At 52.8% G+C, this 20576-nt stretch overlaps 4 protein-coding genes across 4 annotated transcripts; 2 read left to right on the forward strand and 2 right to left on the reverse strand.

Moving 5' to 3' along the window:
• Positions 1-36: 36 nt before the first annotated feature.
• Positions 37-2117, reverse strand: BO83DRAFT_379056 (serine incorporator domain-containing protein). Its single transcript, XM_025531413.1, has 4 exons — positions 1859-2117; positions 1727-1806; positions 1059-1647; positions 37-989 (listed from the first exon to the last, which is right to left on the reverse strand). The coding sequence occupies exons 1-4, from the start codon at positions 1907-1909 to the stop codon at positions 273-275; spliced, it is 1437 nt and encodes a 478-aa protein (XP_025387664.1). The 5' UTR covers positions 1910-2117; the 3' UTR covers positions 37-272.
• Positions 2118-2544: 427 nt separating this feature from the next.
• Positions 2545-5138, forward strand: BO83DRAFT_379057 (putative MFS transporter). Its single transcript, XM_025531414.1, has 8 exons — positions 2545-3037; positions 3107-3178; positions 3237-3369; positions 3427-3531; positions 3589-4213; positions 4266-4281; positions 4334-4451; positions 4500-5138. Exons 1-8 carry the CDS (start codon positions 2954-2956, stop codon positions 4985-4987), a joined length of 1641 nt encoding a protein of 546 aa, XP_025387665.1. The 5' UTR covers positions 2545-2953; the 3' UTR covers positions 4988-5138.
• Positions 5139-8145: 3007 nt separating this feature from the next.
• On the reverse strand, positions 8146-9972 carry BO83DRAFT_379060 (putative GATA transcription factor (AreB)). The gene is made up of 2 exons (XM_025531415.1): positions 9303-9972; positions 8146-9207 (listed from the first exon to the last, which is right to left on the reverse strand). The coding sequence occupies exons 1-2, from the start codon at positions 9531-9533 to the stop codon at positions 8488-8490; spliced, it is 951 nt and encodes a 316-aa protein (XP_025387666.1). The 5' UTR covers positions 9534-9972; the 3' UTR covers positions 8146-8487.
• A 2560-nt stretch (positions 9973-12532) lies between these two features.
• BO83DRAFT_314260 (uncharacterized protein) lies at positions 12533-19516 on the forward strand (the record flags this gene model as incomplete). Its single annotated transcript, XM_025527577.1, has 4 exons — positions 12533-14029; positions 14087-14935; positions 15958-16690; positions 16740-19516. The coding sequence occupies 4 exons, from the start codon at positions 12533-12535 to the stop codon at positions 19514-19516; spliced, it is 5856 nt and encodes a 1951-aa protein (XP_025387667.1).
• Between the last annotated feature and the right edge of the window lie 1060 nt (positions 19517-20576).

Here is a 20576-nt window from a genome sequence, read left to right on the forward strand (position 1 = left end):
GTCTCTACATCTACGAGCAGATACAAGAACAACCAGTTCCAATAGCATCAATACCATTCTTGTGCACTCAACGGATTGTAATATTATACATGCAAGTCCTTCAAAGACAACAGCAGCTGAGCGCAAAGTAACAATAGACGAATTCAGTTGCAGAATGGCGGCACCCACTATGACGTAGAACGGCAGGAAACTGTACAACTACGAGAAAAAGAAATATCGCTGTTCAACGCCCAACTCCCGATCATAAGTGATCTCTCAACTCAAATCCACGATCAGTAGGTGTCAAAGCGGTCCGGTAGAACCACCGGTGCGATCAGGGTCCACAGGTAGATTCCATAGCACACCCAGGCACTGATGATCTTCACCCAGCTGGCCCAGTAGGTGCGACCAACGGGCGCAAAGTCATCGACAGCCTCCGGGTCCAGGTTCTGAGTCAGCAAGGTGGCCACCCAGGTGGTGGCCAAGAAGAAGATAATGTGGAACAAAGAGTAATTATACTGCGTCGATCCCTTTTCGTCGTCCTTGGTGTCATACTCGTCGGATTCGTCGTCGCTGTCATCCAGCGCACTGGCGGGCAAAGCACCACTCTCGACTGCCGCCCGAAGAGCCTCGGCCCGCATCTCGCGACGAGTGGTTGGCTGCTGGGTCACAAGACCATGCTCGTTGTCATCCGATCCCAGCTGCGAGTAGTTGTGCCCCCCCTTGGAGCCTAGCGCGATGCCCTGGGTGGCCGCGCGGGTGGTCGTATACGCGATGGTAGCCATGGTGACAATCGCACCCAAAACGATACTAGCCGTTCGGGTGCCTCGGGCGCGAATCAGAGGATTACAGTGACGGTCATCTGGCTCCATGGACACCGCGGACATGGTGAGATAGGTGCAATAAACTGTAACCATGGCGGCCTGGGCCAATCCTGCTCTGGGGTTGGATTCCTGTACCATGGGCTGCACCGATATGATCGAAATAATAAGGAAGACAACAAGGTTAATCTAGCACGGAAGTAAGCACGAGGCCTGAGACGGCAGATGACAAGACTGTAGGAGACGCAGAAAACTTACAGTAATCGCAGTCTGGTTCATGGCGCATCCGCTGTGGGCAAAGAAGACATACATCAAGACCGTCATGACGAGAGATGCAATGTACATGCCCACAGTGGAGCCGATCAGAAGGCCACGCCACGTGCGTGAATCGCTATCTTCGATCTTCTGCAGGCATAATTCAGCCCATGAATGCGCCAGATCAACCAAGAGGATGAGACCCAGCAGGAGGAACAACATGGCGCAGATAAAGGCGATATAGTGGCCGTAGACGAAGAAAAACGACTCGGGGATGAAGAATGAAGCGACAACGAGCGCAAGCCACAGAATAATCTTGGGACCCCAGAACCCATTCTGAAGGACCGCACGGCCATCCTTGGAGGACCTGACACCAAGCAGCATGAAGGCGAGGATCAAATGAAAGAGCCCAAGACCGAAGTTGATTCGATGAACGGCCACCCAACCATAGCATTCTTTCCCATCACATCTGATTTCCATGTAATCTAGTGTCATATGTTGTAACTTTTTGAGCGCCCATGGTGTGAGCATTATCCAGGAGATGATCGAATTGAACAAGAGGATGAAGGCATAGGCGATTCTCGTAGCCATACTGTTCGTCGGAGCCTAATGTCAGCCAAATCCACCATCATGAAGCGCACGGCTAATTTCTCTGTTTGAATGTCGCTGACCTGTTCTGAAACTTCCCGCATGCACTACATACTGCCGAGCAGGTTGCTGCGCCGCAGCACGATGTCGCGAGGGTGATGAGCTACCTTGAGGTCAGTGGGGGAATTAGATGGCGGTGATGGAGGTGCACGTACCGTGCTGGCACTGGGGAGAGCCAGCAGAGGCAGAGATAAGAGGGCACCCATGGTGGATGAAGAAGAGTGTCACTCCCTCTCACTAAAGACAATGTTTGATCTCGATGCAGAGACGGGATGATAATAACCAGCCTGGGGATACTGGAAAGATGAAGACGGAATGGCAGGAGGAGAAGCCGCGGAGGTTCGCCGCCTTCGTCATGTGCCGGAGACCTTAGCGGATGGTTGGTTTCTTACGCGCGGCCAGCAAAGTCGGCTACGATAACAGCACCAAGAAGCGATCTCAAGAGTACTATAGTTATTTGCACTATATACTACTAAGTAGCTGTTCGGAATGGGGCAGCACCTGCCAAACCTAGTAGGTTCAGCAGTTATGCTTTCCCTCCACAATAATGTCTGGGGATGTTACTCCACGTGATGGAGCATGCACTAAAGTCACGTGCTTGTGTATCCGGGGCAAGTGTGCCGGTAATGATGACCTTATCGGCGATAAGCGACTGGCTGTCAGGTCTGTCACACTCATTTGAGGTGGTACTGCAGTTACCATACCATACCATACTATGACTCCCCTCCGATCTCGTCCGTCCGGGGAGACTAGACTGTGTTGAGCTGACGAGTCCGACGGGACACTTTTGGGGACACTTTGCTCCTTGACTACTAATTGATTGCGTGGGAGGTGGAGTGTACTAAATTTCATTGCTGAAGGACATCCAAACACTAACTAGTTACTCACGTCGCTCTTTTCTTTTTCTGTTTCTCTCCCTACTTCCTCTTCTTGCACTCTTTTCTGCCCTTCCTTTTTATCTTGTGTGTTTTTCTGTCCTTCCTTAACTACCACCCCAACTACTACTACTACTACTGATACACTACTATCATCCGTGGTGCGGTTATCTCTGGTCGAGGTCTAGCCGGCCGTCCTTCGCTCTCCTCCGGTTATCGTGACGTGATAACGTTTATCCACTGCACCACCATCCCGGCCAACGAACTACAAATACTAGTCGTCCGGCCACTGCGACCCTCCCCCGCATATTTCGATGCGAAGAGTTCCCTACTGGTCTTCCCCCGGTGTCATCGCCCTTCCCATCCCGCATCGCTATGGCCGCAGCCTCGCCCAATAAATCGAAGCGGATCGTTTCCGTCGTAGCGGCCACCCTGGTTGCTCTCGCGTGTGGTACCAACGTGCGCTTCTTCCCTTCTCAAGATCCATATGAAGCTGGCTGTTAAGCACGAGTCTGATATCCGTGACAGTATGCATACTCGGCATGGGCGCCCCAATTCGCGCAACAAATGAAGATCTCCTCCACCGAAAGCAACTTCATTGTAAGCCGCCCATGGCGCCCGTCACCCAGAGTTCAACGTTAATTGATAATACTTCCAGGGCGCGGCTGGGAATTTGGGCATGTATGCATCGGGAATCCCGTTGGGTCTGTTGACAGATGCTCGAGGTCCGCGTCTGACGACTTTCTTGGGTGCAATCACGCTGGGAATTGGCTACTATCCCATCTATCTGGGTATGCCCCATATTGAACCCTGCGGATCTTGAAACTAGCTGACGTCTGCATGTACAGCATACGTCAAGGGCCCTGGGTCGATGGCCATTATCTTCCTGTCGTTTTTCGCTTTCTTGACTGGCTTCGGAAGTTGCTCCGCCTTCTCAGCGTCCATTAAGACATGTACGCCAATCCTTTCCAATGGGTTTGTTATCCTGTATAGCTAACAACATCGTTTAGCGGCTTCCAACTTCCCCGATCACCGTGGAACAGCGACTGCTTTCCCCTTGGCCGCTTTTGGGCTGAGCGCGTTCTTCTGGTCGACCGTTTCCTCGGTTCTCTTCAAGGACGATACCGGCCGCTTCCTCCTTTTGCTGGCATTGGGCACCTGTGCCCTAAACCTCGTCTCGATTCCGTTTCTTCGTATTTTGCCTCCTAGTGAGCCATATATGCCACTCGGACGGGGCAGGTCCCCTGGCGTAGAATCTCAACGACTGCGTACTACTAGATCAACCGAGTTCCGGCACAGCCTGGAAGAATCCGATGAAGCAGGTACGCAGACCTTTATAACCTATGAATCCTGTCCCGCAGCGCGTGACACATCGCACTCGGTCGTGTCGAGTCCCCATCACCCCGGCCACAACCCCGATATTGACGAAACATCCTCCTTGGTGTCCAAAGTTCCCTCACGCTCATCCCGAGAATTCCTCAACCAACACGAGGAGGATGACGATGCTCTCTCCGATGTTGCTCCCGAATCCCCGCACCCAGACGTTCGCGGCTTGGCGATGCTTCCGAAAATTGAGTTCTGGCAACTCTTTTTGACGATGGCGCTTCTTTCTGGAATTGGTTTGATGACTATCAAGTTAGTACCATCATCTTATCTTTGTACAAGATTGACGCTAACCGTTCAATAGCAACATTGGAAACAGCGTAAGGCGACCCCGCACGACCTTATTTATGTCAGCTGACCGTATTCTCGCAGGCCAAGGCACTTTGGCAGTACTACGACGACAGCGCAAGCCCGAAGTTTATTCAACAGCGCCAGGTTATGCATGTCTCGATTCTGTCTTTCGGAAACTTTATTGGTCGACTTTCTAGCGGTATGCCGGCACCTTCAATGTTCAGAATTGGCTGCTAACCTCCTATAGGTATTGGCTCCGACCTTCTGGTGAAGAAGCTGAACATGTCGCGATTCTGGTGCTTGTTCATCTCCGCCTTTGTCTTTACCGTCACCCAACTTGCAGGCTCCGCCATCTCCAACCCCCACCAATTAGCTATTGTATCCGGTTTTACCGGTATCGCATACGGCTTCCTTTTCGGCGTCTTCCCGTCGCTGGTCGCCCACACCTTTGGTATCGGTGGCCTCTCCCAGAATTGGGGCGTCATGACGCTTGCGCCTGTGTTCAGTGGCAACGTCTTCAACCTGCTCTACGGCAGCATCTACGACCGCCACTCCATTGTCGAGCCCAACGGAGACCGCGACTGCCCGGATGGTCTGGCTTGCTACCAGTCTGCGTACTACACGACGTTCTTGTCTGGTGTGGCCGGTGTGGTCGTCTGTCTGTGGAGTATCCTGCACGAGAGACGGATCCACGGCGCGATGCACAAGAAGGTCGAACATGACCGACTTGCTTAGGATGGAAGAGGCTGAAAGCGGTGACTTTTATTTTGTCTTCCTCATAAATATACCCAGGGGATATGTGCCAATTTAATTGGCAATTTGGTTGGGATTTTCAACATAGAGGGTTCGCAATTTCATATAGACAATCATTGATTTTCAAAGTGTTCCCGATAATTTTATTTTATGGGCCATGCTGCCGTTTCAACTAGGGTAAAGCTAAGCGTCAGTGTACTCCGGTTTACTGAACCCCCCATCATAACATATGAGCTACTACACAGTGTTCCAACTTACATTGTCCACCTGTGTGTAGTATCCCTTCTACCCCATTAAACTCCTCCCTTTCAATCACACTACATACCTCATCTTACCCAGACTTCTATCGAAATAGTAACTTGTCAATACATCAATACATCAATAATCCTCCCCCCTCACCCACTCATCCTCCATCAACAAATCCCTCGCACTTAGCCTCTCCCCTGGAACCCAGCTCAACGTCTTCCGCAGAAACCGCAGAAACCGCAGAAAAAGCCTCTTCCTGTCGCCCTCAAGTCGCGTCACTCGATCATCCAGGGATCCTTCAGGAATCTCTACGTGATTTTTCCAATTACCTATACATACACAATTGAACTAGTCAGTCAAAACCCAAGCTTTTCACTGATATAGATAAATACTAGGGATAGGTAAGAAAGACATACCATCTCGGTCTCAAAACCTCCCACTCTCCTCACTCCGACCCAGAAACTCACTCGGGGGCGGACCAAGCAGGGCTATCATCTCTGCGAAGCGACGATCATCCATCATCCTGTGTAATCAGGTGTGGAGTATTGGTAAAGAGGTGGTCTGATCGGAGTAGCGTCCATGCCTTAGCATCCGTACATCACTAGTTATCTTCTATGCAAATGAAAGGTATTTAAAGGTAATTTGTACCGTCTGCCCCAAAGCCCATAAATCCACCTTCTCATCCCACTCCATATTAAGCATTACTTCCAGGGCTCTATATAACCCCGGCATGATGATAGAACCACTAGTCTGTGTGGCCGTATCAGTGGGAAGAAGTAATCCCGCCTCCCCCAGATCAGCGAGCATAGGTTTACCGGTCGTGAAGGGCATTCCGCGCGTAGCGTAGATCGTTCTATCATCCGGAAGGGTGTTTCCGCGGAGCAGGCTCGTTGGGTTCTTCCTCTTCTAGGTCGGTTAGGATTGAGGTGTCTTCGATGCCTAGGAGGATGCTGGTTGGCCGGATGTTCTGTTGTGCATACTTAGAAAACTATATATGGGTGAATGTGAGAGGGAAATTGGGGCTCTGTGGTTTACCTGTATGAACGACATTAGCCGAATGAAGATAATCCAGCGCAATGAGCAATAAACCGGATGGTAACGCGGAGAAGATCCTCTGGTAATGCGTTGCCTTCGAGACCCTAAATCGCAGATGTCCATTCCGGGTGGTTGGTAGAGAATACATGGGTGGATTCCGTGGGGGCCTTGATTTTCGAACGAGTCATAGACGAGGCGGGTGTATTTCTGGTCTACATGTTTACTATGTTTGGCTTTGTGTGGTGGGTTTGTTTTAGGTGTTTGGATATGCGGATCTCCGGGAGGTGGGTGTGTTGGGTGCTGCGGACGTGGGAGTTTTAGGGTTAGGTAGTTGTTGGTTCTGGAGTAGTTGGTTAGAGTGGGTTTATAGGGATTGTGATGAGTAACTTAAGTAAGTGTGGGTAAAGGTAGTATGCATACTGTAGATCACGATATAGCCAGATAGTGGATGAGGATCCGAAGCCTAGTTTGGTGATGACTTGGTATCGGGGATTGAAGACCTCACCGATGTGGACGGGGTAAAATCGCTCGGCTCGGTAGTCGGAAAGAGATCCTTCTTCTAGCTTGGGGATGTGATTGAGGAGTTCGTAAACCTGTTGTGGGGAATGTGCGTGGTGGTGATGGGGATGAGAGGGAGCTTGTATGTCTGTGTCGATAGGGGTGGAGGGGAGAGGTGATGGATCATTATAGTGATAGTTGGGGATAGCAGATACTGCGGATGGACGGCCTACAGAGGCGCATTACTATTATTATCTTCATAGCTGCCTGATCTATCTGATTGGTGAAGATTGAAATGCTAAATTCATGGATAGAGAAACACGTGCTCTATGTCATGTGTTTAGTCCTATCGACATGCATCCCTGTTCTGCCTATTCAACTCCGATTATTATCCGTTCTCATCACTGACACTCTAGTTCGATCCCAGCCATGACTGCTCCTCTACAAAGAGGGTTTCCTCATGCCAACATCATGAATGCGCCCTTACATCTGATCAATAGATAGGAAGAGGCAGCCAGATGTCTATCCCTCTACCTCCGAGAAGTACTAGAGCCAACGAGCATTGCGCTCCAAATGGCGACATCCCCCTACGTGCACTAAGTCATTACCCACCATTATCCCCTCACCTACCAATATACTCTATCTAAACATAAACCCAGATAACAATACTCTCACCAACCCAACAATAGGTTAGTATAACCGCATCACTCTCCCTCAAAAGCGGGGAAGCCTCCAATCAGCACATCCCCGACCGTCGGGAATCCGGGTAATAAACAACCTCTTAAGGGCAGAATTACCATAGATAGATCATAGATAGGATGAAAATCTGCTTATGGTTATGAACAAGCAAATTTGAGTGAGGAGATTGCCGATCAACGTCGTATCCCCGACGGACAACAAATCAGGTTGGGCCAATAATACAGGGAGGATTTGCGTGATGGGCATTGATAAGGGCAGATTGCAGATTGCATTGTAAGGAGGTCGGGTACAAGACCGGGTACTCCGGACTCGTGACCAGTTGCACTTCATCCATCGCACTGATAAGGAAGGAATCGGATCGACGGAGTGGAGTAGATGCGAGTGGTGAGATGAGATGGGATGCCCAGGTTGGGGGTTTCATCATTAAAGTGGGATGATATAGGGTCGGTGGTCTTAAGGATTAGGGTAGGTTGGGTTACAATGGGGATACTGTGGAAGGTTCCTTCCGCCTTCGGAAGTATAGTATGTGGTCACTCGGTACTGTTGCATCGGATGATCGGTAGTACGACAAATAATGTTGGAAGAAGACAATAGTTAGATTCAGGGAGTTAATAATAACACGAATTACTTTGAACACATGTAAACCCTTTACAGGTCCTTTTCTTTTTTTTCTCTTTCTGAGGGGTTTTTTGTGCGGTCGGGCTGGGATGAGGGGGTTGGTGCAGGCGCAGAATAATCTCTCCCCGACTCATATCGGAACAAATAGGATGAGTAGAAGAAGAGAATGGGGGAAGGTGGCTCGAAAAGAAGGTTGTGTGATATAATTAGGTAGTTAATCCGATATACAGCCAGCCAATGACAAGACTCGTAAAGGGTATCAAAGAGACCGGGGAAGATCAGAGAACGCAGCACCGCAGACTGTGTGCGCATTTGTTTACGTCGGTGCTGCCCGACGCACGTATGCGCGTCCATCGTCCGAACAAAGCCCCCCCTCGCGTGAGGCCTTAGACACTCTTGGGGGATTTTGTCGGCGATTCCGCAGGTTGCTCCACGACGTCGGACAGCCGCATCCGCTTGGCCAGCGGCTCGCCGGGACTGTCATTGCCCGCCGGGTTGGCAGAGGAGGTCTGTTCGCTAAGCTGTCGCTCCAGCTCAGATATCCGCCGTTTCAGATCGTCTTCGCGCCGTTGGGCCTCCTCCAGAGACCGCCGAAGTCGTACCTCGGAGTCCCGGACGATCATCTCCGATCGGCGCGCAGTCGCGCCGCTCTGCTCCAGTTCCGTCACCCGGCCCCGGAAGAGTTCATTGATAAACTCCAATTCGCTCACGCGAGTCTTCAAAGAGGTATTGGCTGCGAGCAGTCCATCGTAGGTCTGTGGTGACTCGAGATGGCGGTCCACAGCCGCCGAGGTTGCCGTGGGCGAGGGCTGGCGCGGCTGCACCGAGGGTAGCGCATTCGGCTGATTAAGACCATGGTCGCCGATTGTGACACTGTCGAACATGTGCTGGGGCGCAATGTTGGCATTGTGTTGCGACTGCGGGTGTGGTTGTTGCATGGAAGGGATACCAGGCGTTTCGGTTCGGGAGACGGGTGAGTTGGATCGGTCGGAATGGCCCGGTGATGCCTTCCGCGACGCGCGACGGTATCCTTGGGACCCCATGGGCGGCGTCCCTGCTTCGGACCTTGAGGTAGACAAGCCATTTGTATCGATAGCACCGCCGGACTGATAAGTGATTGATATGGATGTTAGCGACCGTTATCTCAGGTGAACGTCGACAGTATACAGGCAGGGAAAATTTTTCTAGACGACCGACTCACCTTACGCTTGGGGCCCTGACCAGCAGTCTTGACCCGGTTGCGACTCTTGATAACATCGGTCTTTAAGCTTATCGGACGGGGCCTGCCATGTAGTTTGAGGAACAAGCCACAAGCGTTGCAAAGGACGGAGCCGAGTTCATCTCTGCGCCAGAGAGGTGTCGTAGAAGTGCCGCAATTCTGGCACACAGGCTGTAATTGAGGACGTTTGTGATCAGCCAACGTGGTCGCCATTGTTTTTGGAACAGTAGGATTGCGCGAAGGAGAAGGGAGGGAAAGACAGAAGATGGGGAAGCGGACTGATAGTGGATGGAGGAGGAAGAGCGCTGGGTTGATAAGATCGGGAGAGATTTGATGGGCTGGCGCGATAAGGAGCAGGTGGTGCGGCGCCAAGCCCCCAGCGGCTGCTGATAACAGCAGATTGGATTGGCACAGAAAAAGAAACCCAGGAAATTAAGGGTCACCATGAACACCAAAAATTTCACCCCAAAGCAAGAAGGAAAAAGCAACAAAACCAGCGTAGCTCGATAAAAACCATCGTCCTCCGATGATAAGATCGTTTCAGTAACTTACAGGATTATTGCCTTGCCCACCAGTAGTGGCAGCCGGAGAAGATGTCGCGTATGTCATATTGGCCATACTGGGCTGCGCATTGCTACTCGAGGCTCTGTACACGTAAGACTCGTCAGCATAACCAGAGATACGGGCGCATTGGGCGTGTGAGCATTCAAAGTTATCATATCGCCCCTTCGGATATGGCAGGGGAATCACGTATGATTTTCACTGCGCTTCCCCTCCCATTCCGTTACCTGGTCTCGTCTATGCAACATCGCATAGGGAAAGGTTCTTGCTAGGTACACATACCGCAGATTGGAAGTAGGCGCGGATGCGACCGAGGCCAAAGCAGAGAGTCCAGGCAGAGATGGGCCCAGAGAGCTGGGAAAGGCACTACCGTTGCTGCTACTGCTCGGGCTGTGGGTGTATTTATCTAGAGAACTCGCCTCGGGAAGCGTTCCAGAATACTGCGATGACGCTGATGATGCTCCCGCGCCAGTATCCGTGGTCGATTGACGCGATCCCGATTGACTGTCAGTCGAGGAGGAAGTATGTTTGTAGTTCGAGTCTTGAGACTGGGAGTTCGACGGCGACGGCGGACGAAGGGCTGGGTCGATGGGCGACGCCCGGAACAGGAGTGAAGCCACCGTGGAGGTTGTCGGAGGGAACTAGCTAGAAATCCGGCCCCAAATGACCGAATTGTAGACGATTCGAGGGGAGGTTTTCCGTCGTTCCGGGAGTGGTATACGACGGTTTGGGAGGAAAGACTCGTGCCGTTGGAGAGGACCAGCCACGTCTGAAAGGGAGGAATGATATGGAATGTCGTTCAACTTTTTTTTGGTTGACCACTTGTGATCAAACGATCAATAAACTTTTTCCAAGCCCGAAATGATTTTCTTTTTGTTCTTGATAATTGCTTTTGTCCGGCCCAAGGGACATCAGAGATTATACTCCAGGAGTAAAAGATCTCAACACAAGGCTGTCTCGGGGACAAGTTGCTGCAAGTCGACCCCAGGAGCGATTACTGAAAGGAGCGACAAGAAGGTGAACAACAGAAGAATTCAAGCGGATTGACCGGAAAGGAATCATGCGAAAGAAGATGATAGGGTTTGGGGAAGGGGATTCGAGACAAATCTGGAGGGGAACAGGATGGTCGGGAGGGAGAAGGAAGATCGAGGGTTGATTATCGGGGCTGCTATCGCGCGTCGGAGGCTATCGATTATTTATCGAAATGGCTCTGCGGAACCGCCGCTTGGCTGGGCCCAGCCGAGTCTTGGATACTCGGATTAAATCTTGGATAGGGATCCGTCACCCGTAGGAATTCCTCCTTATCACCTCCTCCCCAGTCAGTCCCGGGCTGTTGCTATGCTATGCTTCTGCTCTCCAAGGTTTATGCGCCTATCTAATAGTATGCGCGGGACGGGCCCGGAATGAATCTTCGCAATGTTGTTGTCGCGCCCCTGCATGCCCCTTTCTCACCAGCCTAGTATTTACTGTGAACGCCCCTGTGTTCTTTTGTCTTTCAAGCCGGTCCTTCAACGGTCAGAGACCATCATCCTTCACGACTTTTCTATAGTGGAGTGGAGGCTGAGGTGGAGCTGAGCGTCAATAGCAGACTATAGTTGACCGGCAGAGTGGCTGACCAGGACTCATGCTTGCTGTGATCGGAATCAGTCATGGTATTGCTGATTGGTGCGCAACCATTCGACTGTTGATGTTCTCCATTGTAGCAATTCTTCATACATCATGCTACTGCACCTCGTTTCACTCTATCGGTCCATGTCTTAGATCGTAGCATAATCTCGTTGGAGGGATGAAGCCACGGCGCGCATATCGCGTGGAGTGGAAGTGCTGGAAAACGGCTGCCAGTGTCTGCACGGGGTCAATGGCAGTAGCTGTTGTCGATGAACTGGACGGCAAGTATCACAGAAGACCCCGATTTATCTGGCTCAATTGAACAGAGCATGGCTGTTACTATTTGTAGAAACAGAGACTGCGGAGTGAAGTAGTAGTTTGTTGTGCTTTCTCGTTCAACCCACTGGCTCTTTGGATCAGAGGTGAATTGACAGCTCTAATTGAGCAGCAACCTTCTTGGTATCTCTCCCCTTCCCCAGAAAACGTCTATTCCTTCTCCGGGGAAAAGCATCGCGTTGCGAGCCATCGATAATTCAGGGGCTTCCGTGAAGCTCGAGTGGATCCCAGCGGCACGATACGACCAAGAGGTGGCGGTGCGGTATGGTATGGTATCCGGGGTGTGGCTGACTTGGACCCTGACTGCCATGTGCTTGACTAAGCCGCCGTAATTGGTGGTACGGTGACGGTATGAGTGGTAATTGCGGCGAGCGGCCACTTCTTCAAGATGACAGCGGCGCTGCCTCGAACTCTCTCTACGGCTCTGGATTCTTGGAATCTGCTCTCTCCCTCCCTCCCTCCCTCTCTCGGTCGCTCTCCCTACCTCTCCGTGGTCGGGGACTATCGCTTCTACTTTGTCTTTACTCGTCTCTAATCCAGTAATGGCTTGAGTTTGTTCATCAATCATCCTTCCCCTTCTCGCCGTTCATTATCCACCTCCTACCTTAATTCTTTCCCTTGCCCTGTCGCCTTCATATGGTCCCAAAGTGGTTGCCTCCCACTCGACTTGTCCCATTATTTCATAAACTATCCCGCTTCCATTCACTATGCCCAAAAGTAATCGGCCAGCGACCTCGGGGTACGCCCGCTTGGCTCAAGAGGAGGAAGATAGAGCCAATGACTTGTACGATTATTCCGACGATGACGACCTACACGCCCCCAGCACGATTTCCCAATCCGCCCCCCGATATGCTCCCATCTCCTCCCGAGCCCAGATGCAGGCCGCCGGCCTGTCCACACCCCCCGAACACCGTCGACGGCTGAGTGGCCACTATCGCCGAGGACGGAGGAATTCTGGGGTCGACATCAAGGCCATCAATGCCCGCCTCGAACGATGGGCGGAGGAGATCGCCTCCAAGTTTAAGATCAACCGTGTTAAGGGCAAGACCTTCGAGGAGGAGAAGCTCGAGATCTATCACTCTGTCTTCCAGGCTCCCGACGGAGTTCGGCCCATCTCTGCGGAAGCCCTTGAGTCGGATGAGATCGAGGGGGCTGCGCGCAGAGCCCGGGACGAGTTCGAGGAAATTGTGGAGAGTGTCCGGATAGCCATTGAGATGGGTGTCCATCCGAGGATGATCTCTCAGGGAAGTTCTGGTAGTTACTTTGCACGCAATGCCGAGGGTAAAGTTGTGGGAGTATTCAAGCCCAAGGATGAGGAACCATATGCATCCCGCAACCCGAAGTGGACCAAATGGATCCACCGAAACTTGTTCCCCTGCTTCTTTGGCCGGGCATGCCTGATTCCTAACCTGTCGTATGTCTCGGAAGCTGCGGCGTACGTTCTCGACTCGCGTCTTCACACGAACCTCGTCCCCTACACCGACATTGTTTGGCTGTCTTCGAAATCCTTCTTCTACGATTTCTGGGACCGCAGGAAGGCTTGGATGGGCAAGAGGCCGCTTCCTCCAAAAGCAGGCAGTTTCCAGGTCTTTTTGAAGGGCTACAAGGATGCGAACCTCTTCCTGCGAGACCACCCTTGGCCAGATCAGACTAACACTGGTTTCCGAGCGGAGGATGCCCCGAAGCGCAAGAAGCGGCCGTGGAGTGAAGCTTGCCGCCCCTCCGGCGTCCATTCCGATGACGAGGACGAAGAAGAATATGAAGACGGTCAGGCGCGCACGCCATCCCCCCGCGAGGAAAGCCGAGAACGGCGGTTCTACTGGACGGAAGGCTTGAAGCAATCGTTCCGGGAAGAACTGGAGAAACTTGTGATTCTCGACTATATCATGCGGAACACAGATCGTGGATTGGATAACTGGATGATCAAGATCGATTGGAAGACTGAAGAGGTTTCCATTGTCGCTGACCCGCCCAAGCCCAATGGAGTTCAAACAGAAGAGGATGATGAAGACATGCCGCCTGCTCGTCCCGTTTCTGTCAACTCCAACGGGACGAGTGCAGCTCAGCATCCTTATCGGCGACGTGAAGCAATGGTAGCCGTTAGTCGTACTGGGACCCCATTGAACGCAACCGACCCCCAGGTGACCGTTCAGATCGGAGCCATTGACAACAGCTTGTCTTGGCCGTGGAAGCATCCTGATGCCGTAAGTCCACCGTCTTGAAATCAACGCGATGTCACAAACCTTGCTAACCTGTCATAGTGGCGAAGCTTCCCGTTCGGCTGGCTGTTCCTGCCTGTTTCTTTGATCGGCCAGCCGTTCTCGCAGAAAACTCGCGACCATTTTCTGCCCCTTCTTACCTCGACGGCCTGGTGGAGCGGGACTCAAATGGCCCTCCGGCGGGTATTTTCGCAGGATTCCGATTTCAAAGAGAGCATGTTTGCTCGACAGATTGCAGTCATGAAGGGACAAGCCTGGAACGTAGTGGAAACGCTGAAGCACCCCGATCATGGTCCGCTGGAGTTGACACGGCGGACGCGTGTGTGCGTCTGGGATGACTTAGTGGATGTTCCAGTCGCGATCCCCCTCCGCGGGCCGTCCACTGATGCGCAGAAACGGAAGGTGAAGAGCTATGAACATTACGATAAACACGCCAGCTACGATCCCGACAACGAGGAGATGGACATTGGCGCCGCCATGTCCTTTGGTACTGGCCCTGACGTCGACCTGCTGGGGTTGAGTTCTCCTCCAAATGAGCTACCTAATCCGAACCGATTCGAGCTCTCCCGCGGGCGCGGGTCCAGCTCGGGACATGCCCGGGCCCAATCCGGCAGCCCTGCTACGACGGGCGACTACCGATTTGGGCGCGACAGCATTGACGAGCTGAGCCAGGGACGAGGCCTGGACCGAAGCTGGGCCACACTCCCTCCCCGCCCGGGCCACCGGCACCAGAAGCACAGCTCGGTGTCCAGTGCGCGCGGGCAGGCGCATTTGATCTGGAGTAGCGACGACCTGGAAGGCGACCTGGGATATGCCGCCGCAGAGGGAATGGAAGGCAACCAGCGCAAGGTGATTGTCGAGCGACTAGAAGCAGTTAAGAGCAAGAACCCGGTGTTTACCTGGTGTTAACCCGGTTGTTTGCTTGCGATCAGTCAGGATCTGCTCTCTATCGGCGCAGATCCCATCTCATCTTTCCATTCTTCTTCACATTCTTCCTCTCTTCTTTTATTTAGCGTGTATCATGATAACCTGGCATGAGGAGTTCTTTTGCAGGGTCTGGTCCTTGTTGGAAAAATCTTGATGGTTTAGTCATAGAAATGGAAGTTGATCTTCGCGAGGGATATTTGGGCGGTTGCCTCCTTGTCTGTCTACCTTATACATAATACACCAGTATATAGTTTTTGAAGTACAATTAGAATTCTAATACAAAGTCAGCGATGATGTAAGAGTGCTTTAATCTTTGGGGAAGTCAGACCTCTTATCATACTAGTAGTTATATAGAAACCTAGATATTGATATCAGACGGATATCAGCAGGTGAAAAGTGGGCACTGAAACAGCGCCGACCGAGGAAGACCCGCAATCTTATCATGTATCGGTGGTTCCTCGTCACGGTCAAAGCAACTAGATTGATACTTCCTGCTAATCATCTAGTTACTCTTCTCTCTCCTTTCCTCTATCATCACTCACTCTACCGTCATAACTGGCTTTCTTCTTTCGGCGCTTCCTCTTGCCCGGCCGATCATTTCATCTTGGCCGTAAGATGGAAGAGATCTGAGCTCCCCCTCACACACTCTCTCACTTGACGCTCATCCCTACGCCGCCACCACCAAGGCTACCACCACCACTACCACCAACTACTAACCGGACTGCCGCCCTCCGAGTAACTCTCTCTCTCTCTGTTGGATGCTCAGCCCAGCCTTTTCCCTCCACCTGCAGTAGGCAATCCCGACTTTCTTTCGGACCGATCTAGATGTCCCTCCCAGTCTCCCCGCCATCGTCTCATCCGATCCGTGATCAGTCACTGGGCCTAACACTCTACGTCGCACGCGTGTCTCGGGCACCTGCATCCAGTATCGAATCATGGCTTCCCACGCCGCCATGCTCCTGGACCCGCGGGCCTACAAGAAACAGCTTCAACAGCAGCAGCAGAAAAACAATGGTAACTCCCCGGATCCCACTCGTACCCCATCGGATCGCTGGAGCGATGGACCCAGTGACCATCACCAAGAGGACCATCACCACAACCGTCAATACTCCTTGCCTGCCTCGCTGCGTTGCCCCTCCCCTCCAGATGACCCCATCGACTTAGACACCAACGAAAACTCACTTTCTCTTCTAGTAGGAACAAGCGCCCAACAGGATCCGTCGTCCTCGCCTCAGCGCACTGTCGTTGCGCCGCCCGCGGGAACCGCCTCCGCAGCGCAGCGGCTTCTAAGTCCCCGGCGCCGTCAGCCGTCGCAACGGGCGAGCCCCAGGTCAAAGTCCAGATCGCAGTCACTATCTACGAGGTCGCCGAGTACCCGCGATACGGGGAGTTCGTCGCCGCAGCAGCAGGAGGCGAGTTTGGAACCCTCGCTGGATGTGGAGTTTGCTAGTGCTCAGTTCGAAGAGCGGACGGACGGGAAACGGTCTTCGGAACAGATGGATGAAACGCGCCACGGGAATTTAATTGAGAATATGTACGGGGTGGAGGGGCGTTCGAGCCAGCTATATAAGAGGGTCAAAGTAGAAGAGAATGGGCCAGGGTCTGTGAACCACAAGTTCACAGGCGTGGGAAATACGGGCTTGGGCAATTGGATGAAGGATGGTCGTTCAAATTCGAATTCCCCGGCCGTGCTGCCTGATATCGTTGACTTGACTACTGGTATGATGATGGATATGTGGGTTGAAATAATATGCTGACTCTATATTAGATGCGTCAGGCCCAGCGACTGATGACGACGATGTGCAGGTCACCGGCTCAAATGACCTCAGTCTTCAGCGGGTCTGCTATGGGAAGATTGAGAATGCTATGATTCAGGCGCAGTTGGTTCCTAAGCCTTCGTCACAGACTATCTTTGGCGACTCCACGCATGACTGGCCTTCCATGAAGCTAGGCGTGCATCGACAACCGGGCCAGAACAACCGGATCGAAGTGTCAGACCCCAACGGAAAGATATTCGGGACGGTTGATGCGAAAACAGCGTCGGTCGTCGTTCCGCTCCTCGATTCGCCGGCTCTGAAGGTAAATATCACCGCCCGTTTGGACGTCCGGAGGAGAAAGGACGACGAGTGGCCCTGGGCGCCTTGCTCATATGCATACCGAGCCTCCGTCAATCTGTATGGTCTGAGGAAGGATGCGGAGCTTGTGGGGAAACATCTGGGTCAGCATAATGTCTGGCTGGGGACGCCATTTTCGGTAGAACAGGGCGTTCCTGTGCACAATCCACATGCAGAGAGGCGACGGGCTCAAGCGGCGATGCTGCCTGCGGCAGCTGCGAGGGGCCGGGTGGGAGTCAACTATGAAGTGCGAACAGCCGAAGAAGTAAACGACGCCGTGATGAAAATGTTCGATCAGCTGCAGAGCGCCGACAATTTGCCCGAAATGGACACTCCGTCTTCTTTGAACAAGCCGTTGCTTCGGCATCAGAAGCAGGCACTTTGGTTCATGACAGAGAAGGAAAAGCCACGCAGGTTTGGGCCCAAGGAGGCGGACAATAACTCGCTCTGGCGGGTGGTTTATCGCCAGAATGGCAAGAGGCGGTACCGTGAAATCATCAGCGGGATGGTGCTAGATGAAGAGCCTCCACAGAGTCTGGGAGGACTGCTGGCGGACATGATGGGGCTGGGTAAGACCCTGAGCATTCTCTCCCTAGTTCTGTCTTCCCTGGAGGAGGCCAACCAGTGGGCGGATCTGATCCCAGATCCCGAGCTTGTCCGCAGCTTGCCGGGCATCCGCAATACCAAGACGACGCTGCTGGTGGCACCTCTCAGCGCTGTCAACAACTGGTCCAATCAGATCAAGGAGCATCTGAAGGAAAATGCGCTTTCGTCCTATGTTTTTCATGGACCGACCCGGACCAATGACGTGGAAGAATTGTCCAAATATGACCTTGTGATCACCACGTACAGCATCGTCCTTAGTGAGCTGTCTGGACGAGGAGCAAAGCGGGGCGTCAGCCCTTTGACCAAGATGAACATGTTCCGCATTGTGTTGGATGAAGCGCACACGATCCGCGAACAGAGTGCAGCGCAGACTCAGGCCATCTTTAAGCTCAATTCCCAGCGGCGATGGTCCGTGACCGGAACGCCCATCCAGAATCGCCTCGAAGATCTCCTCTCGGTCACCAAGTTCCTGGGGCTCTTCCCTTATGACGACCGAGGGCGGTTCGGAATACACATCCTCAGTCGGTTCAAAACGGGCGATGCATCAGTGCTGGCCAGCTTGCGGGTGCTGGTAGATTCGTTCACGCTCCGCCGGGTAAAGGACAAGATTGATCTTCCGGCACGGCACGATAAGATTATTGTGCTCAACTTTACGGAGAAGGAACAACAGCTGCACGAGTTCTTCCGCAAGGAGTCCAACGTCATGATGCGGGTGATTGCCGGTGAAGAGCAGTCCAAGATGAAAGGTCGCATGTACCACCACATCCTCAAGGCGATGATGATCCTCCGACAGATCAGCGCGCACGGCAAAGAACTGCTCGAGCCAGACGACCGCAAGCGCATCAAGGGCATGAGCGTGCACGACGCCATCGATCTCGAAGAAGGCGCAGGCGACGCTGCTGGAGCCACCGACAAAAAGGCTTACGAAATGTTTACACTCATGCAGGAGACTTCCGCAGACACATGCGCTGTATGCGGGAAGCGCTTGGAGGAGCCAAGCTCCGATAATGGCCCACCCGACAGGCAAACAGCCATGGCGATTCTGCTGCCGTGCTTCGATGTCCTGTGTCCAGACTGTTTCTCGGGGTGGAAACACGCTTTCGACCGTCCGGTAGGCTCGGCGCACGATATCAAATGTCAGGTGTGTGATGGCTGGATGCCAGCCTCGTATTCCACGATCACGGTAGGTGGACTGCAGGACTACATGGTGGATCAGGCGCAAGCCAAACAGAGCCGACGACACGGCAAGACTCTAGGGGAGTACGAGGGACCACACACGAAGACCAAGGCGCTGGTGGCGCAGCTCCTGGAAACAGCCGAGGAGAGTAAGAGCCAGGGGCCTGGGGAACGGCCGATCAAAAGCGTGGTGTTCTCGGCGTGGACGTCGCACCTGGACTTAATCGAGATTGCGCTGCGCGACAACGACATCAACGGGTTCACACGGCTCGATGGGACGATGAGTCTGGCAGCGCGAAGCAAGGCGCTGGAGGAGTTTCACAGTAACCCGGACATCACGGTGCTCCTGGCGACGATCGGAGCCGGCGGCGTGGGTCTGAACTTGACAGCGGCGTCCAAGGTGTATATAATGGAGCCGCAGTACAATCCGGCGGCAGTGGCGCAGGCCGTGGACCGCGTACATCGCATCGGGCAGACGCGCGAAGTGACGACAGTACAGTTCTTGATGAAGAGCAGTATCGAGGAGAAGATCTTCGAGCTAGCCAAGAAGAAGCAGCAACTGGCGGATCTGAGCTTGAACAGGGGGAAGCTGGACAAGAAGGAGGTGCAGGAGCATCGCATGCGCGAATACCGGAGTTTATTCAAGTGATGGTGATATACCGATGATTCCTTTATTCCCTAGTGAAGCACCATATTCACTAAAAGGAGATGCTGCGCTCATACTGATAATACTGGTTTGATACCCGAGAGGCGTTTGGTTGATTTACTGCATTCCTGGAATTTTCACCCTCATTTCACATGCATCTGGATTTCTTTTCCACCCATCATTCATTTGGTCTCATTGATCTATCCCCTTTTTGCCATGTGATTAATTCCGTGATACACGATAGAGGAGAACGGAGGAAAGGAAAGGAAAGGAAGAAAGAAAGACAAAGAAAGCTAAGCTAAGCTAAGCTAATTAGAAGACGCAAGTCAACTCCATACTCCATCATATCCAGCCCAACAAAACAAGACATCAGTAACTAGTAGTATATATCATATAAATCTAACCCCTAGAATAAATCCCCCTCTCCACCACCCCCAAAACCCCCTCCAACCTCCTCCTCAACACCCCAACTCCCTCCTCCTCTCCTCCCTCACCCCCTCCACAACCCTCAACTCCCCCTCCAGCTCCCGGATCCTTCTCTCCTGCTCCGCCTCACTACTATCAATCCCGGGCAACACACTAATCAAGTACTCGATCTGCTGCTCCTTAATCACCAGATCCCGCGCCAACTCCCTCTGCCGCGCAGCGAACGTAGCGGGGCTATCCGGCGCAGGTAACCCTTCTGCCGTACCATCTGCGTTTTGTTGCTGTTGTTGGTCTGCATTCTGTCCCTGGCCCTGCGGGTTTGTGCTGTCAGGTGGTGGTGGTGGCGGCGACGCTTGCGATTGGGATTGTGCTGCTTGGGGCGCGGACGCGGGCACCGGGGGTGTTGATGCGTTCTTGGGGATTTTTGCGAGGAGGGGTGCGGCGCTCGGTGTTATGGATGTTGGGGCGGCGTCGCGGGGATGTTGTCGTGGTAGGTTGTGAGGTAGCAGAGGGTTGCGTAGAATTGGGTTGCGAGCTGTGTTAAGTTGGGTTGGGTTAGTTGGGGTGTGGGTGGTGGTGGTGAGGAATGGGGTGGGTGTACCTGGTCCAGGCAGGTTTGGAGTTGGGTGAGGATGTC

This window comes from Aspergillus eucalypticola (genome assembly GCF_003184535.1).
Source record: "Aspergillus eucalypticola CBS 122712 chromosome Unknown BO83scaffold_14, whole genome shotgun sequence".
Taxonomy (NCBI): domain Eukaryota; kingdom Fungi; phylum Ascomycota; class Eurotiomycetes; order Eurotiales; family Aspergillaceae; genus Aspergillus; species Aspergillus eucalypticola.

What these genes read in the sequence shown, in the direction of transcription:
- BO83DRAFT_379057 (XM_025531414.1), top strand. Translation starts at nt 2,954, where the DNA reads ATGGCCGCAGCCTCGCCCAATAAATCGAAGCGGATCGTTTCCGTCGTA. An exon ending in CCACCGAAAGCAACTTCATT is followed by an intron (nt 3,179 to 3,236) that starts GTAAGCCGCCCA and finishes TAATACTTCCAG; the next exon opens with GGCGCGGCTGGGAATTTGGG. An exon ending in TATTGGTCGACTTTCTAGCG is followed by an intron (nt 4,452 to 4,499) that starts GTATGCCGGCAC and finishes AACCTCCTATAG; the next exon opens with GTATTGGCTCCGACCTTCTG.
- BO83DRAFT_379060 (XM_025531415.1), bottom strand. Translation starts at nt 9,533, where the DNA reads ATGGCGACCACGTTGGCTGATCACAAACGTCCTCAATTACAGCCTGTG. An exon ending in GTCAGGGCCCCAAGCGTAAG is followed by an intron (nt 9,208 to 9,302) that starts GTGAGTCGGTCG and finishes ATCACTTATCAG; the next exon opens with TCCGGCGGTGCTATCGATAC.
- BO83DRAFT_379056 (XM_025531413.1), bottom strand. Translation starts at nt 1,909, where the DNA reads ATGGGTGCCCTCTTATCTCTGCCTCTGCTGGCTCTCCCCAGTGCCAGC. An exon ending in CTCTCCCCAGTGCCAGCACG is followed by an intron (nt 1,807 to 1,858) that starts GTACGTGCACCT and finishes ACCTCAAGGTAG; the next exon opens with CTCATCACCCTCGCGACATC. An exon ending in TGAACCAGACTGCGATTACT is followed by an intron (nt 990 to 1,058) that starts GTAAGTTTTCTG and finishes CTTCCGTGCTAG; the next exon opens with ATTAACCTTGTTGTCTTCCT.